Source organism: Pholcus phalangioides, unplaced genomic scaffold (assembly GCF_987345545.1).
Source record: "Pholcus phalangioides strain wild (caught in Gottingen) unplaced genomic scaffold, Ppha-v1.0 ptg000032l_1, whole genome shotgun sequence".
Classification (NCBI taxonomy): domain Eukaryota; kingdom Metazoa; phylum Arthropoda; class Arachnida; order Araneae; family Pholcidae; genus Pholcus; species Pholcus phalangioides.
In genome coordinates, this window is record NW_028301622.1 from 10,581,571 (window position 1) to 10,601,025 (window position 19,455).

Here is a 19,455-nt window from a genome sequence, read left to right on the forward strand (position 1 = left end):
AACTTAGGTTTAATTAACAACAGAACATTATTAGTATAATGTAATAACACGTAAATATTAGCAAAGCAACGGCAGCGTGCGTACAGGTAAGTGACAAGTTATAAGCAAGCAAGTAGTCGATCACCGCTTGCAACTTATATACAGTGAAGGTTGAATGATGTCACGCTCCTTGGCTACATCTGCATGATGCTGTCATAGCTGTTTTTGTTTAATTAATGCAAATTAATAGAAGTAAAGAAATCAAGTACTGGTATTCACAAAAACAAAGAAAAACATTCTGAAACACGTTAGAAATGTATTTGAAAACGCACATTAATTTTAAATTACTACAGCATAATCCGTTTAACGTTCCCACTTAGAAAGTTTTCTCGTTTAGTACAACTTATTTTTGTAATCCTAACTTTTACTAATAGTTATCGAAATTTCCCATGTTTAAAGTGTTTTCCCGTCTACAACATTTTCATGATGAGTTTATGGAAAACGCTATAAGTGAGATTCACTGTATATGAACTCTTTGACATTATTATTACTTGTTTAAAACCAAGTGTTTCTTGCCACAAATAAAATCCAAGATTGTAGTCTCAATATTTGAATATTCAAATTCGAAATTAAAAAAGACAACCTGCTATAGGTTGTCAAATATTAAAATTACTAGCTGCAATTATCCTAAACCCACAGGTGAAGATACAGGGGAAGGGAGGGGGTAATACCCCCAGCGCCAATGATGGAGCCGACTGATCTAATGTATATGTATATGAATTGGTATCATCATCATGTCCCCAGTCATTCATGTCCATCTCCGAGTATGCCTAAACCTCAGATATAATTTATTGAATGGTAGGCAAAGACATTGTCTTATCAGAAAATGAACTACCAGGACTGCATAAAAAACATAGTTTACATCTTAATTTTCAGACATTTGTGCTCTTAAATGTTTTTATTCATGAACTCTGTATTCATGAAACAAAATATCTTTAATGTTGTACTGTAATAGGTGAATAATTATATGGAGAAAAAAAATTGGAGAGAAATGCCTTACCTTTTTTTTTGTGAAGTTCAGTAGTAAAAATTGTCAAAATTTTGAATTTGTACATTGTATACCCATCTTCCAGAATATATGAGAGAATGTTTCAAATGGTGGTGTTTATGACTGAGAAGTTCTCAAGCCTCCCTAGGGAAACGTGACAGTTCAGAGTTCCCAGGAAGGCATGCAATTAACACTTCGGAGGAAAGTCGAAGTTGCCTTGCTCCGGGGCAGTCATCATCTATAGATTCCTATGTTTTAGGCTACTATAGATCATCAATAGGGGAAGCACCACCGGATGAAAGTACATTGCTCATCCGAGCCAACCAGTCAGTGGCGGCATAGAAGTGGCCCAGCACCTGGACTGGCCACGAAGAAACATGGGCTCACCAGAGCCATCCCGGTTAACTATGCTGAAATTTCGTATTGAAAAAAAACTTGCGAACTCGAACTTTACAAATAGAAGAAACGAACCGTTCCCCAATACGGGAATCTGTTGCGTGGCCGAGTAATGTAAATAGGAATGTAAATATATTACATAGAGAAAAACATACTGAGCCAAAACCTGTAAACCGGATTTCTGAAAATCCAACCCACAAGGAATCATGATAGTTTGAAATGTTTTATGGAGGAATCATTGCCGAGTAAGTTTCAGATTACCAAATGCATGTGAGCGAAGATGCGGGTAACAGCTAGTAAATGCATATGGTAGCAGATAATGTAACTAAAATTATTATTTCTAATTTACATACTATTTACTCATTATCCATAGATTAAAATATATTCTTTATTCTTCAAACATCTTTTGTAGTCATTGCTCAGATTTGGAAAAAAAAAGTTTTTCTTTCTTCCTCAAGATCGTAAATGGTAGATTTTCCAATTTCATGTTTTCTTCCACAATATTCCTACTGGTGCTTAGCATTCTGACTTTTAAAAAGTGCATCTTTCTCATGTATACATAAAGCATCAGGTTTCTGTTTGTAACTTGTACTTGCCACATCATTGGCATTTTGGCACATTCATAAATTCACTCAAAAAGAAATAGAAAATTGGACAAGTTCTAAAACACTAAGGTTAACTGTATAGCACAGGGAAATGAAATGAAGAAGGAAAAGTTTTCTTTTGATCAAAGCTGATTTTCTGACTGATCACATGCATTAAGAAACACAGTTGCCATTACTGTTTCCCAGAAGCAAATTGCAGTGAAACTTGCAGTGGACACCAACAATAAGTGGTACAAAACTGAAATGGCTGATGGATTAGAAAAAGCCAAAACAGAATTTGGGTAAAAAATAAACATCAAAAGTCTCCCGGTAGAAGAAAAAAAATTCAGCTGAAGTGTTCAGATTATCGATCCATCCAGATTATGGGTATCTGGATTTTGGAAGTCCTACAGTATTAGATCAGGAGAAAGGCCTCATACACTGGAGTCCCACAGGTCAACCCCTGGTGTGTTACTTATGCTATAAGACAACTTTTCTTAGTTCCATTACCACAAATTTTGAGACATAGAAAACCAAATGTTCTGTTTCTCTAAGTTTTATACCAGCAGGGTTTGCCTGTATACACAAAGACTGAAAAATAGCTCACCCATTCCAGGAATCCAACATAAGTTTCTGTAATCTGGAAATATAATCATAGAGAAATCTTCAGAATGGCAGTCAAAAACTTTTTCTTTCAGATTTCTAGCTCCAAAAATTGAGAAGATAATTGAAGGCTAATAACACTCACAAGCTGGAAATAAAACTCCATGTATTTTTTCAACTAAAATACAGAAAAAATTGTGTTAAAAACTCTCTTGAAACTTATTTAAAATTCATATGAACATGCTACCATTATAATTAATATCTGTATATGTAAATGTGATAAAATGAAAAATCCAATTTCAAATAGCATGGTTTCTGGAAAAAAATACATCAAATAACTATGGAAAATGGCATTGAATTAATGCCTAAAATGCTCAAGGGGGGAGGGGAATTAGAGAGAGAGAGAAATTATTCGACTGCATTTGCCACAAAGTTGAAAAAAAATTAATCTCATCAGCTTCAAAACAATTAATTTGGTTGTCTCATTCAAACAGTGAATTTTATTTTCTGATGATTCTTAATGCAAGACTTACCTTCGGAGATTTGGTCATTAAATAAAAAATCTGAAAAAGAAAAAGAACTTATGTGAATGATTTGAATAGAACAAATTACCTCTGTAGTATGAATAATTATGAGTAAAATTTTTGTTTTATGCCAAATTCAAATACGGTAGTATCTTGATTATCCAAGCCTTGATTAACAGAGTTCCAGGTTATCGAAAGTACTTTTCATAAGTTGATTTAAAAATTCAATATTGTCATGCCCCACCTTACATCAGCAATTTGTTGCAAGACTAATGACGTGATTTGAAAAAGACACAAGTTGTGGTAAAAAAACACATTACCAAACGTGTAAAAAATTACCAGTAATGGCTTAAATTGCTAATAAATTGCTTTTGACAGTAAATAAAGGGCTACTGCATATAACAAAAATGTTAAAGATAACAAATATTTGACACCATATCTATAGGCGTAAAGTTAATGGAAATATTGGGAGGGATCGGGGGTAAACTATCTCTGCAGTCCTTAGTAACTACTGGTCGGAGGACCGAAGTTAAGGACCGCTGTAACTACTATTAGTTGAGAGGAACCATGAAGAACCGTGAACTACCGGTCCTTAAGATCACGTGACGTGAAATAGTAGTTAGACGGGGAGAAAATTTTTGGTCACGAGAGTAACAGATGTCTAACCAATCGGGATGCCGTTTGAATCCTACAACTACTAGTAATTATTTAATCATAGTTTTTTCGCAGTGGTGATAGCAGCGATTTCATGTTCACAACTGATTGTAAACAAACTTTTTCCCAAGGTATTTTTTTTCTCGCCATAAATTTTTGTCACACATGCTTTGAAACATTTTTTTTCTTATATCACCAGCTAGTTTAGTTATTTTGTAAACGTATGAGGACGTGACATTTTTCATATATTTTTTGGACGTTTTTAAATAAAATAAGATTCAGTACATAATAGCAAAAATATTTTTCTTGTCCGAGCTCATCGACCCCACACTTGAAATCTTGAGAATTACACTGCTCAAAACAATTAGGGGAGCAAGCAAACAAGTGAAGAAAACCGTGCGAGACAGCCAAGTATTGGCATGCAATGGATAGTACACGCGTACAGGGGCGTCGGAAGTGTTTCGAACCTGTGGGTGCCCGTCTTGAGATTTATGTAGGAAATTTCGATTTTTGAATCAATTCTGTGGGTGCTCGGACCCGTTCTATAAACTTCCGTGGGTGCTCGAGCACCCACAGCACCCCCTGCTCCGACGCCACTGCACGCGTATCAATGCGCAATACAGAAAAAAGACGTAAATAAATTTGGAATTAAGCTTTAATTCTTTGAAAATATGGAAAAAACATGAAAAGATGATTTAGGGCAACAATTTGGTTACATGTAAACGATAAAAAAAAGTACTGTTTGACATGATGCATGAGTTTTAATAGGGCGTGTGGTCTCCTCGAACAGCTAAGACTGCTGCACACCTGTTTGCCATGGATGCGATGAGGTTACCGATCAGACTTTGGGGAATACTGTTCCACTCCTCAAGAAGTGCAATCTGCAAGTCTCGGACAGTAACAGGCGGCCTTGGTCGCGCAGCAATGCGTCGTCAGGAGAGCACGCTGGCCATTCCATACGCTGTATTGTTTCAGCTTCAAGCATGTTCTCCACCAGACGAGCTCTATGCGGTCGGGCATTATCATCCTGGAAAACAAAGGAATCTCCAATGGCTCCAGCGTAAGGGATGACATGAGGTCGCAGTATCTCGTCTGCATACCTTCGGGCCGTCAAAGTGCCATTCCGAATGATATGCAGGTCCGTACGTCCGCCTATGCTGATTCCACCCCATACCATCCAACCAGCTCGTCTGTATTGTGACCTTTCACGAACGAATGCGGGGTTATTTCGAGTGCCCCTGTCACTCCATACCAGAACACGTCGGGTGTCACACTCCAGACTGAATCGGGACTCGTCTGTAAACAGCACTTGGCTCCAATCATGTTGCTCCCAATCTCGATGTTCAGCAGCCCATCTTCTTCGGGCCGCACGGTGGCGTGGGGTCAACCGAATGCAGACCATTGGCCTACGTGCATAGAGACCTCCCTCATGAAGCCGATTACGTACTGTTTGGCTGGACAACCTTCGTCCTAACCGTCTTTGCAGCTGCGTAGCATTCTCTGTTCTGTTTCGACGGGCTGTTAACCGTATATACCGGTCATCAGTTGCTGTAGTGGCGCGTGGCCGACCTTGCCCTGGTCGACGTCTAACATTTCCTGTTTCTTGGAATCGATTCCACAGCCTTGCAACAACACTTCTGGCGACTCCAACAGCGTCCGCGACACTACGTTGTGTTTGCCCGGATTCCAGTCTGCCTATAACACGCCATGCCATGGATTCCGGTAAATCACGTTGTTGAGACTTCCTCAAGTCACCGTGTCTCAAAAAAAAATACTGCGCAATCGAATTTCACAGTAAAACAGACGTTTCTGCAACATCCCGATTTCTGCCCTTATCTCCTTTTTCTGATTTTTGACGTCATGAACTTTGATTTGCATATGAAGTTTTCTTCTTCCGTTTCCTGCTAGGCTTTAAATTATGGATGATTCATTTTATGTTACTTATCGGTATACATCTTTGCGTAATTTTGTTAAAACCATGTGCTCCCCTAATTGTTTTGAGCAGTGTATTTTGGGGGAGGGTGCTGGATACAAGTTTACGCCTATGACCATATCTGTATTCAGTCATAATTATCGTAATTTTATTTTTGCGACTAAATTATTTTTATATGAAATGTCAGTAAGAATTAACAATTTAAATAAGCTTTGTTGAGTATACAAAATAATTGGAATGTTTCATAAAATATGGGTGGAGAATTTTGATACTATTTTCTTTTATGTATTCATCTCTTTGATGCTGAGAAACATTTCTTTTCCAAGAATGTGCAGTCAAAACCTTTCGAGCTTTGATCACAGTATGTCCAATTGAAAAAAAATCATTTTTAAAATGAGATGACATAGATGCAGGGTGACGTAAGTCAGGAAATAACATGACTTGCACAACGCTTTGAGTTGTGACCAATTTGCTTATATGTCTACTCTAGTGTTTCAAAAGTGAGTAATATAATTTTTATGGAAAACCACCACTCCAGAGAAGACAAAGTTTATAATTTTATTTCTAAATTAAAAAAATTAATTTGAATCTATTGTTGAACCTGGGGAAAACACACTATATTTCAATGAACATCTATTCATGCAATGAAACTATATAATTAAATCAAAGATATCAAGGTTTGACTGTACAAACATATTTAAAACAGAATTATGCATGACCAAAAAAATTAAATTTCATGCAAGTAGGTAAATCTAATTCATTGTATAAGAATTGTGTCAAATCAATCATTAAGTGTCAAATATATTTTGCAGATGAGAAATATCATTTTCACCTGCATATTCATGGATGGCATTTGTCCATTCATTTGTATTTGCGTGCATGAGATTAAAGTGAGTACAGGAGTATGGATTATAAATAGAGTTACCAGATACCCTTCTTCAAAAAGACACATCCTCCTTTTTGATGTAATTTCAAGCATTGTAATAGTTTTTAAAAAATTTGTCCCTTCCTCCCTCCATTTCAGGTTTCCACCATTAGTTTTATTTTTTTCCAAGGGAAAAAAATTGTAACTCTGAAACATATATCTCTTCATTGGTGATAGTGTTTGTTTTTTCCCCACTCATGTTCTCAACTCAAACACGCTTTGACCAATTTCTATCAAAATTCCCAAAATATGTCTGAAAATTAAAACTCAAGTTCCTCCAAACAGAGCAGATGCCATTCTAACCATGACCCAGCTTGATTCAGGATAATATGAAAAAGATAATCTGAAAAACAGCATTGGAAGAACAAAATTGCTACATTATTTTCAAAAACACCATTGTTTGCTCACAAACAGTTAATGCTGTGTACTGAAGTGGGGAGGGAAGGGGTGTTACTAACACCAACCTATACCTGCTAGCTATAGATGGTATTACCTCTTCCCATGGCCCCCACATAGGGGGGGGGCTGACAGGGCTCTAGCCCTGGGGCCCGGGACGGTTATCATCATTTTTTTGCTTTTTCACGCTATAAATTAACAGCAGAAGGGGCCCGTTAAAAGTCTGACCGAGGGGCCCGCAAAAGATCCCAGCCTAGGGGCCCCGCTACAGGATGTGAGGGCCATGCCTCTTCCATTCAGAAATAAAAGAAATTGAATGCAAAAAACACTTTATGCCAATTCCTATGGTGAAATCGCTTCTGGTAAAGAAGCAATGTTTCCCAAAAGAAAAAAAACCCAACCTTTTAAAGGTAGAGAAAGAAATCTTGCATTGCTTTAGACAAAATAATAAAACTGATCAGACTGTGTGAAAGCAAGGGATGCGGATCATTTTTTTTTTCAGTGTTTCTGTTTTAGTTGGGTAAAATTGTTGTAGGGATGTCATCTGTTTTGAAAATTGAGAAAAGTGATGTTTCCAAGGATGTACCTTGTCTCTGTATTCAGTCTATTCATAATCGATGATCATAAACTGTTTCTATAAATCAGGCTTTGAGCATGGTCAAGAAATTCTGCAGTGATGCTGATTCAACAGCAAAATATTGTAGCAGCTTAGACCAAAATTATTATAATTATAAATTATTAAAATTTTAGAAAAAGATTTGTAATCAATAAAATTTTAATAATTGATAACCATCGACCTTTGAATGTTGATGATTAATTTACAGTTTGTAGCCATTTTACAGATTCAGAATAGATAAATTGGATAAGTGAAACTTTTTTCCAGTAAATTTACAGAATTAACCAAGTTCAACTGTATCATTATGTAGTGAGAGCTACAACAACTATGAATTGAACAGAACCTTGGCCAACGTCGTCTCATCCTGTGTTGTATACATTTGTATTTCCCGGCCATGATGCACTGCTGCTGCTCATCTGACTTCTTTTCCTTCTATTTCATTATAGTGTTTTGTTGCAATAAATGTATGTTATTTTTTACATAATGTCTGCTACTCGAAATCTAGAGTACTGCTCCACCTCTTCAAAACAGGGTTGGCAGGTTTTTGACAGTTTAAACTGCCACGTCCAAAACCCTCTGTCAAAAACCTCAAATATTGCTTTTCAATATAAAAATTTCCATTGGAAATACACATGTCAATTGCATGTAATGTTTTGTGGTGTCATCTCTCGCCCCCTTACGGGCACCTCCTGATGTGTGGGTGGCAGAGGCGAAAAAAGGGGACAAGCGAACTGTTTTCCCTTGCGTGACCTACTTCTTCCTAAGTGTGTTGCTCTCGCGCAAGTGTATAGTTCCTCCTTTTTTATAATGTGAAACTAATATTGTTAACCGATGTAAATAGTTTTCTAAAATTAAATGAACTTAAATATTATCAACCGTTTCATCAATTGGAGTCAGAATACATTTCGTCCACAATGTGTGCCATCTCTAAAGTGGTGACCCGGACGTGATTTGAACACACAACCTTCTGATTTTTTACAATTTTTACAGATCATCGTCCGTTGACCATTGCTATGCAGCAAAAGCATGATAAAAATTCTCCTCGTCAACAGCGACAATTAGACTTCATCAGTCAATTCACTACCGATATCCGTTTCATTTTTGGTGACAAGAACTGTGTGGCTGATGCATTTTCACGCTTAGAGCAAATAGAAATGCCCAGTGACATAGATTATGCAGAACTCGCTGAGGCACAGAAACTTGATGAACAACTTCAGCACTTGCAAAATGATTCTTCATTGACTTTCAAACCAATAATTCTGACCTTTGGAACTCCACCATTGCATTGCGACGTCTTAACTGGACATGTACGCCCGTACGTTCCCAGAGACTTTCGGAAATCAGTGTTCCAGACCATTCACAATCTAGCTCACTCTGGTCCCCGACCAACTACTGCCGCAGTAAAGTAACGCTACATATGGAAGTCTTTGAAAAAGGACTGTTCACAGTGGTGTAAAGAATACATGGAGTGCCAACGATCTAAAATCAGCCGTCACACTAAATCTCCAATGGGATCTTTTCCCTTACCTACTGATAGATGTAGCCATGTGCATCTCGATATCGTTGGACCTCTACCTCCATCACAAGGATATTGCTACCTTCTCACCTGCATTGATCGTTTCACTCGCTGACCAGAGGCTATTCCGCTGAAAGATCAATCAGCGCAAACAGTGGCCGAAAATTTCTTTTCAGGTTGGGTAGCCAGATTTGGTGTACCAAATGTCATCACGACAGATCAAGGTCGAAATTTCGAAAGTGATCTTTTCTCAGCTTTGGCCAAATTCATGGGAACGAAAAAGAATAGAACTACTGCCTACCATCCTTCAGCCAATGGAATGATCAAATGCTTCCATAGACAGCTGAAAGAAGCTCTAAAATGCAGTTTGACTTTTACCGACAGATGGACTGAGAAATTACCAGTGGTCATGCTCGGCATTCGAACTGCACTCAAAGATTTAAATACTTCCCTAGCTGAACTAGTATATGGTACTAATCTCCGCTTGACTGGAGAGTTTTTTCTTTCTTTCTCAGGTCCGAAATCGCAGAAGCAGACCCTACATAACCTGAGGGAGCACTTCCAACAGATTCGACCGAAACCTACTTTGGATCACAGCTCGAAGTCAGTCTTCGTCCATGATGACCTACCCAAAGCTTCGCACGTTTTCGTCTGCCAGGATATGATTCGGCGCCCACTGCAACAGCCATACGCTGGTCCATTGGCAGTTATTGGGAGGAAGCCAAAATTTTTCCAGCTTCAGATGGGATCAAGCAAAAAGTGGATCAATCTCCATTGATCGATTGAAACCGGCCCATATGCTTCAAGAATCGCCTGCGACTCCAGAGAAGTCTGAACCAGTGAAGGCACTCCGATCTGCCATTAAATCGTCCACAACTACAAGATCCGGTAGACGCGTATGTTTTCGCTTTCCACTACCATGAAGTTGTGGACTGGTGTGGGAGTCCTGTGGCGTCATCTCTCGCCCCCTTACGCGCACCTCCTGATGTGTGGGTGGCAGAGGCGAAAAAAGGGGACAAGCGAACTGTTTTCCCTTGCGTGACCTACTTCTTCCTAAGTGTGTTGCTCTCGCGCAAGTGTATAGTTTCTTCTTTTTTATAATGTGAAACTAATATTGTTAACCGATGTAAATAGTTTTCTAAAATTAAATGAACTTAAATATTATCAACCGTTTCATCAATTGGAGTCAGAATACATTTCGTCCACAATGCGTGCCATCTCTAAAGTTTAAAGTGACTATGAATAAAGTGACTGACAAAGAATAAATATTTAATGTGATTGTAAAATAGTTTTTTGCTCTCTACAGAATTATTTTGGACAATATATATAGTTTTTTTTCTTGTAAAATATACAATTTTAATAAAACATAGCATAAACACTGAAGGGAAAACTATTCTCTGATTCAAGATGATTTTTGACCTTCCAAAATTTCTTCAAATGCTTATATATTTGCATTTATATAAACCATCTGCTGTACTCTTTTTATAAAAGATGTGTTTAAAAAAATTGATTACATCATGCATGTAATGTTGATTTATGTCATTATTAAATTATCTAGATAATCACTGATACTTAGAATGATACTCTTATTTCGCATAACATTGAAATATATCTAGCGATCAAAATACTAAATTGTAGGACTAAAACGTCATTTAATTTGGCAATGCTACCTTGTATATGATGCTTAAGAAGCTCCTGTAACTTATCCTCAGTCAAACTTGGTTATTCTTACTTTTGCACTATGATATGGTATATTTTCTAGCATTTATAATTCAATGGTTTTCCAATTGAAGCTGTATTTAAACATGTAAAACAAATGCTTTGGGAATCAAGTCCTGCCAGCTCTGCTTAGTTTGGAAATAATCTTTAAAACACTGTGAATTTATACACCCTGAGCTAAGAAATTTTTAGGTGAGAATAAATGAGTTTAATTAATGTATTAATAGATGCTGCATGAGAATTTTCATATGGAAAAAAATTGGGCAGATCAGAAAATTTAAAATACCAAAATAGATATTTTTCCTCAGTAATTATAATTCCGAATATAAAACCCTTTAATCTGCATAAAAATAAGTGTTTTGTTATTTAACATATCTATCAGGTTAACAAAAACTATTTGACATAATTGACAGTAAGTTTTAGATAGTTTTAATATTGAGTTGGTTTCTAAGGTCAAAAACCCAACCCTGATCCCCTGCGTACACATATTTTGAATAAACAGCTTTATTTTGCTCAGAAAATTGAGCACAGGTAATGAGTAGTTTAGATAAATACAGTCGAATCCCATTATAACAAACTCCAAGAGACTGGAGAAATCACTTTGTTATAACGAAATTTCGTTATAAAGGAATTTCAGATTGTTTGCATTGTTCCTTTATTAGGTTATTTGAGAGATTAGAAAAGTGTTCATTAAAACAAGATTTTCGCTATAACGGTATTAGTTAAAACGGGATTCGACTGTACACCATAAAATTATATTTTACATGTTCCAGACTCTTTTTATGTCGAAAAATTCAAAATTTTCAATTACAATGAATACTTTGTTTTAATTATTGTAATAAATTAAAAAATATAAAAAAACATTAATAAATGTAAAAAAAGTAAGTTTTCCACCATGCTATACCTATTGTGATCAAAACATTATGAAAAACATGCATTTAGGTTTTCGATAGTTTTTGATGGTTTAAACCAGTCTTTGATGCTTGTCATGATGTCAAGAACCCACTCCTGTTTCAAAATACAACAGATATGGCAACGAGTAAAGTTTGACTGTCTGTACCTTTTTTCGAACAATTGGAAAAACCAATCCTAGTGCCACAGATATTCGTCAGGTTCTCTTTCAACAGCAGCAATGAATGGAAAATATGTTGGCAGCTGAGCAGCAAAACCAACAGGCACTGCTAGGGGAAATTCTGAGACAATGAGCCAGATTTCGAAAGGTAAGCGTTTCGTCATTTCGATATGATCCACAATCGGTGGAGCACTCATTTGTGCTGCTTGAACTAACATTTCAAAGCTCATGCCGTCACCAAAGATTCATAAGTCACTCCTCAAAGCTTCATTGACTGATACGCAAAAAGCCTACAGTGGCATAGGAAAAGCAGCTTTATCCATTATTTATGGTGTGAGAAATTTCATCCCTATAGTATGGTGTAAAATTCAAACTCCTCACTGATCACCAACCTCTGGTATCCATATTTCATTACAGCAAGCACCTTCCCGTTGTGGCACTGCTTATTTATGCTGAACCTATATTATATTTTGACATAAATGTATTTTTTGGTGGCATCAGTATTTTCAATTTGCATAAATACTTGTGATGTGATCTCACAAGTGCTTTTGCTTTTTTTTTGCCATACCTGCAATATCTGTTATCTAGTCAGTCACGCTACTGGCAACACTGTCACATCAGTAATGTTAATTTTAGTTTTTAATTTAATTTAAAAATAATTTCAATCATTATATGATTTTAACCCAGCAATACATGTTAAGTTTCATGAATTTTAAATAGGACTTCAATTTTTTAAACGGTCCAGTTCATATTTTATCGAGTACCAGTTATGCAAAAAATATACCTTCAGATTTACAAAAATACTTGGGAACAATATACTGGTTGCAGTTTCCAAATAAGTGGTGACAGCTGGATGTTTCCTGGTGATCATCATCATGTGGTTCTTGATCGAACCAGGTGAGTACATTTTACACAGATGTTTTGAGCTTATTTCAAATTTTTCATTTTCAGTCTGTTGCATTTATTACTCTGTACTGCCATGCCATTCAGAAGATGGCCTTTCTAATGCATCTTCTGCGGTTAATACACAAAATTAACTTTGTAGAATAGCTCTCTGTGCTCCAGAAATTTTGAAATTCGACATGGATTTATAATTTATTCGTCTAGTATGGACCTTTATTGTGACAGTTCTACAGGTGTCATACGACCACATGTTCTACCAAACTATTGCTTCTAGATTTTCAAGCTGATACATCCTGGTGTCAGAGCAATGGTTGACTTGGTACGTTGACGATACTTGTGGCCCTCCTTGCCGAAAGAAGTGACTAAATGGGCTCAAGCTTGTGTGGAGTGTCAATGATCCAAGGTGCATCGTCATGTTTGATCTCGAGTTGGAACATATCCTCTACCAAAGTGTTGATTTGCTCATTTTAATATCGGCTTTGTTGGTGCTATGCCACTGTCTCATGAATATACCTACTGCTTGACAGGTATCCAGATGGGTAGAAGTTTTTCCTATGAAAAATTAGGCGGCATGAAACAGTCATCAAAACCTTCTATTCTAGCTGAGTAGCCAGGTATGGTGTTCCTCAACTGGTCACTACAGAAGGGAAGGCAGTTTGACAGCAATATTTTCCACAAGTTCACTTGCATACTTGGCATTCAAAAGACTCGTACTACTGTGTACTATCCAGCATCAGATGGTATGGTGGAGCGATTCTAGACAGCTCAAACAAGTCATCCATTGACATTCCAGGGAGCGCTAGACTGAAGTCTTGACTTGTTTTTATGGCAAGATTGCATGTGTAAACCACTACAGCAGCCTCATCTAGGACCATTTAAAGCACTTCAATGAACGGATGAGGTTTACTTGTAGAACATTAAGGATAAAGTAATCGTTGCTGTTGATCATCTCAAACCAGCGTTCATCATAGGCTGTCTAAAAACTTCACTCAAATCAGAACCACTTTATGTTACAAGATCTGGTCCCGTCATGAAATTTCATCTTTAAAATGTTTTTTTTTTTTTTGCATACATACTTTTTTTTGCGATGCAAGTGTTTTGCTGTTGAATTTTTTGTATCGATGCATTTGCTACTGTATAAGAGGTTATTCAAGTATTACGCCAGCATCAATGGGGGGATCTGATTTGCTGACAAGGGGGGAAGGGGGTTTGGATGATGCTCACATCATCAACCACCCTTTGTGAAAATATGAAATATTCTTGATGGCATCTTACTTGGTGAGCCAAATATGAGAAATATGACTTTCGCTAGTTTGTGGGCACCTGAACTAGCATTTTCCCTAATGCTAAATCCCTTACAAAGCCACTTTAGCTATCTCTAAATATTTAACGGATCCTTCAAGTACTCTGGAAATGTTTCTGGGCCGCTTAAGTGCTCTGTAACTATGCAATGCGTCATTAAAGTGATCCGTAATTATGCCGGGGATCACTTAAGTAGTAATCCGGGAATGTTAAGCGGGTAACTTGAGTGATGTAGAACCACACCAGGGGGCCACTTAAGTGCTCTAAAATTGTGCCACGTCACTCAAGGGATCTCTAAATGTGCCACGGATCGTTTAAGTGTTCTGAAATTGTCACAGGTTAATTAAGTGGTCTTTGAATGTCTCACGGGCTTACTTCAGTGATCTGAAAATGTGCCACGGGCCACTTAAATGCTCTGGAATTGTGATACAGGTCATTTAAGCACTCTGGAATTGTGATACGGCTCATTTAAGCACTCTGGAATTGTGATACGGCTCATTTAAGCACTCTGGAATTGTGATACGGCTCATTTAAGCACTCTGGAATTGTGATACGGCTCATTTAAGCACTCTGGAATTGTGATACGGCTCATTTAAGCACTCTGTAAATGTGCTACTTAGTTCATTTTTACAAAATTGGGTATGAAAGGGGCAAGCCACATCACATAACCTTCCGGGCCACATTTGGTTCGCGGGGTCAAAGGTTTACCATATATGGCTTAAAGAGTGGGTCGCAATGTATTTCTTAAAGAGAAATTTTGATTTCCTATCTTTCAAATATCATTGAAATTAACAGAAATCAATTATAATAACATATAAAGGTATTTTCTTTCGAAATTTTAATTATTATTTTTTTTAATTTTACATTGAAAATATTTTTTTATCTGGGAGGAAGCTACCCCATGTCCCTTCCTGTGGGTTATATAACCAATATGTGTTAGGAGGTAGGGGGCAGTGCTGACGAAATTTTGCTGACAAGGGGGGGGGGGGTCAAAAATGGCTAAGCATTTGCTTACGTAATACTTGAACGACCCCTAACTAGTTTTTTCTTTGCATTTGTTTTATTAATAAATTTTTATTAACCATGCTAAGAATGTAACTTTGTTTTTAGTCTTATAATCGTCTTTCAGACTGGAAGAGCAGTGATGTGGAGATGCTTATTTACTTCGAACCAATACATTATATTTTTGCAAAAATTTATTTTTGGTAGCAACAATATTTTCAATTTGTACAAATACTCGTGCTGTGATCCCATAATTGCTTTTTCTTTTCTTTGCCATACCTGCAATATTTGTTAGTATGGGTCTACATATTAATTGTTCTCAAACAAGTATTTGAGCCGACCATTCTAAATATAATGGAGTTTTGTCCTTAGCAGTTGTTTCTTGCATTGCTTTGTAGTCAACTAGATGATGAGAAATGTATTCTTATACACCAATATTGGGGCATACATTTTCTGATTTGTCTAATTCTACCAATTGGGAATAATATACCGGTTGGAGTCTCCCAAACTGCAATGACTGCTCAGAGATTACAACGTTGGGTGATGAATTCTCATGAGATACATGTATGATATCAAATACAGACAAACAATGCCCCATGAGAATGTTGATGCTATATCAAGACTTCCAGTTGGTAGAATTAGACAAATCGTAGAATGCATGCCCCAGTACTGATGTATAAGTGAATGAATAAATTTTTCATTATTCGGTTGACTACAAAGAAATACAAAAAGCAACTGCTAAGAACAAAACTTTAAAAAATGTTCTCTATTATATTCAAATTGGTTAGCTCAAATACTTGTTTGAAAACAATGAAAATGTAGAACCATACTATCTGAGAATAAATTCTCTCTCTGTCAACCAAGGTATCTTTTTTACTTCAAACTGAAGGTCTTCGTGTAATCATTCCAAAGACTTCAGTTCAAAGAGCAAAGTTCAGTTTGCAAGACTCTTCACATTGGTCATTGGGAAATGGTTCGAATGAAGCAGATGGCTTGAATATAATTGCTGGTTCCAACAGATCAAGCAGTAGATTTCAAATGCTGCAAATCAATGCTAATCATGCCAACATGAGAAAGCTGGTTAGAAAGCTAAATTCTAAGAATGGCGAAAACCAGATGATTCTAGGAGCAGAGAATTCATATAGACTTAGCAGGTTCTTTCCAGAATTCAATGTGGCTTATTATTGTTGATGCATATTCCAAATTTCCTTATGAAATCAACATGAGATCCACTACTTCAGAAGAGACTATTGAAGCTCTCAAGAAGGTATTAATCATTGAATGATTGTTTATCACACTTGTGTGAGACAATGGCGTACAACTTGGCCGCTGTGGTGGTCGAGTTTTTATAGTGACGGACTCGCGATGCGAGGATCCGGATTCGAACCCCACAGTGGTGGTTGGCTGAAGTTGGTTTTCTGTGGTTCCCAACTTCAAGGAGCAAACGCGAGCCGATCTCCCCGTTAAAAAGTCTCGCCACAGAGAGCGATAGTCCTACAATGATAAATCATTCAATCATAACACTTCACTCATAGTTAGAAAAACTGGTGGCAGATGGCAGCACTACACATAACAAGCATTACAGAGAAACAAAAAACTTCACGTGAGGTTTCACTACACATACACGCACATTCCCGCATGTACCGATTCATTGGGGGTTCCACGGGGTGCATGTGTGGTGTAGCAGTAGTAGGTAGGGCCTCCAAAAAAAATGGCTTGGGGATCCATGATGTTCTTAAGTCAGCCACCTCATTGGGCAATTTGCCTGTTGTGGCGTTGTATTTGTATTTGTATTAAACTCACTATTAATGTTTTTGAAGACTTTTTCAAATTGAATGGCATTACTTACTACTGCTCAATTTCATCCTGCTTTTAATGATGAAGAAGAATGTTTTGTTAGAACATTCAAAGAAGCTATGAAAAAAGCTGTGTGGTGAGAAGACTACAAGTCGGAAGCATTCCTAAAGCTTCTGATAACACCCAAACCTGGTTGTGATAAGTTTTCTGCAGAACTATTGCATGGCAGGCAGCCTAGAAATCTTCCCTCCCTCTTATTCCCTCCAAAGGATAAGAACTGTACACTTCCACAAATCAGTACTACTCACAAGTTCAGTATCAACAGCAAAGTGTTTTGTAAGAACCATTCAAATGGTCCTAAGTGGGTTAATACCAAGGTCCTCAAACATCTTGGTAAAATGATGTATTTGGTTCAGACATGAAGTGTGGAAAAATCATCAGACCCAAATGAGAAAAGGCCACGCTCCATAGAAACATCCAACACTAATCTTCTGAGTGCTGTGTGGATTTCCAGTATCTTGCTGCGTCCTTCTGCTAAGAATTCAAGGTGTTCAGAGACTGCCTGAACCTGCTGATGGTAGTTCTGCTGTTCTGTTGGGCATCCTGAATGCTCTGCCCCGGTTTTGAGTCAGCCTTACTCTATTATTTGCATATCCACTAATAAGGGAACACCGGTACACAGATTTGTCCCACTGTGAGGGTAGGGATGTTGTGAAAACTACAACTACTACAAATTATGTGGTCAATGCCATCTTGTCCTGTGTTGTTTACATTCGTACTTCCTGGCGAATGTTCCTCCCTTCACAATGTTTTGGCGCTCTTCTTCTGACCTCTTTTCCTTCTATTTTATTATAGTGTTTTGTTGCAATAAATGTATGTTATTTTCTACATAATGTCTTCTTGTCTTGCCTAAATCCAGTATACTGCTCCAACTCTTCTTCAAAATACAAAATTACATCATACTAATCAGGGGCGGTCTTAGGGCAGTGCAATTGGTGTAATTGCACCGGGTGCCAAATGAGAAGGGGCGTCGAAACACGTTAAATATACATTACTAGAAAAATATAAGATTTTAAGATACATATTTATAAAAAAATAACTATCAAATATCCATGAAAAATGACAGAGATGAGATTTTTTTTCAAAAACACCAAAAAGGTTTGAATGTATATAGTATTACGGTTATTTTTCGAAAAGAAAATAATCGATGGGCAGCGCACTTATATACTTTTAGCTCATAGCGATTTTAGTCAAATAAAAACACACACTCTCTCTCTCTCGAGCTCTTTTCGTTTACCCCTGCAGGAGATTTTGGGGGGGGAGAAGCAATTTCTTTCTCTGTTGTTGTGCAGTAAAAAATAAAAATGATAGAGGAATCGCCTTCGGTCACCCACTAACAAATCCCACTAATCCTTTTTTACTAACGAGAGCGAAAGTGTTTTCCTGTGTTGTAGGGAGTATTACAAGGATTGAAGGTGTCTTCTGATGTGGGAAAGATTTTGAGCCAGAGGGGGCCTTTCATGCCTCTTTTTTTTCCAGACTTGGATTACTTTTATTAAAAACGCAGAATCGAATCGCCAATACAGTACAGTATTTCGGGGGAAAAAAGCGAATGAATTAAAACCTATGATTAGCTGACCATTTTAAATAGGGATCTGCACTTGGGCCTCGTCCCTACCTGTCACACGAGGAAAAACAGAAATGTGCTCACACGAGAAAACCCAAGCACTTTAGCACCCCCGATCACTGGCCAGCCTTCCGACTCGCCAAACTTTCCTATTAGTTCAATTGGGGCAGCTCGATGGCACTGAGTGTGCTCTAGAAGGGCGTCAAATCCAAAGTGAACGGGCGAAAAAAAATTTAAAAAATTATTTGTGCTCGCTGTGTGTGTGTGTAGGAGGGGCGGCAAGTCTGAGGTAGAAAGAGCAAAAAAAAGTTTGGGGAAATGATTTCTGCCCCCTCTAGTAGGAGCGCCCAGTCCGGTGTAAAAGAGTTGAAAAAAAATTATTTCTGCTCGCTTTCGATGGGTCGTTATATCCAAAGTGGAAACGCAAAAAAGGAAAAAAAAATTGTGAAAACTTATTTGTACCCTCTCTAGGGCACGCGTTAATTTTGAGGGCGAAAAAATAGGAAAATTATTTCTGTCCACTCTAGGAGGAGCACCAAATCCAAGGTAAAAGGCCAAAAGAAATTTGACATGATATGTTATGACATAAAATATCGCTGTTCCTTTGAACGCATCAAAACGAAGCGATTGAAACAAAAGTTTTTTTTTAATTGGAGAGGTCAGGAAGCCCAAAAATAGGTCCCACTCGGGTAAAGATTTTGTCTCGAGTCACCCCAGAGTGCAACATATGTGTGTATGGAAAATTTTAACAAACCGTACATATACCCAACCCAACATCTTTTCGGAGTTCCATGGATCTTGGTCCAGATACCCGGTGAGTAACGGTAAAGCCTCCTATGAGGCTCCTAGACAGTATCTC

The 19,455-nt window shown here is 37.5% G+C and overlaps 2 protein-coding genes across 3 annotated transcripts in view; one reads left to right on the plus strand and one right to left on the minus strand.

The window, feature by feature from the left end:
- Positions 1-19,455, minus strand: part of LOC149066944 (uncharacterized) — a 110,156-nt gene that overhangs the window by 50,553 nt on the left and 40,148 nt on the right. For both annotated transcript variants that reach the window (XM_089253167.1, XM_089253166.1), the window contains exon 4: positions 2,615-2,788. The gene's annotated coding sequence lies outside the window, so the exon portion shown is untranslated. The remainder of the gene's footprint in view (positions 1-2,614; positions 2,789-19,455) is intronic.
- LOC149066945 (uncharacterized) lies at positions 9,443-9,952 on the plus strand. Its single transcript, XM_089253118.1, has one exon. The coding sequence runs from the start codon at positions 9,443-9,445 to the stop codon at positions 9,950-9,952; it is 510 nt and encodes a 169-aa protein (XP_089109244.1).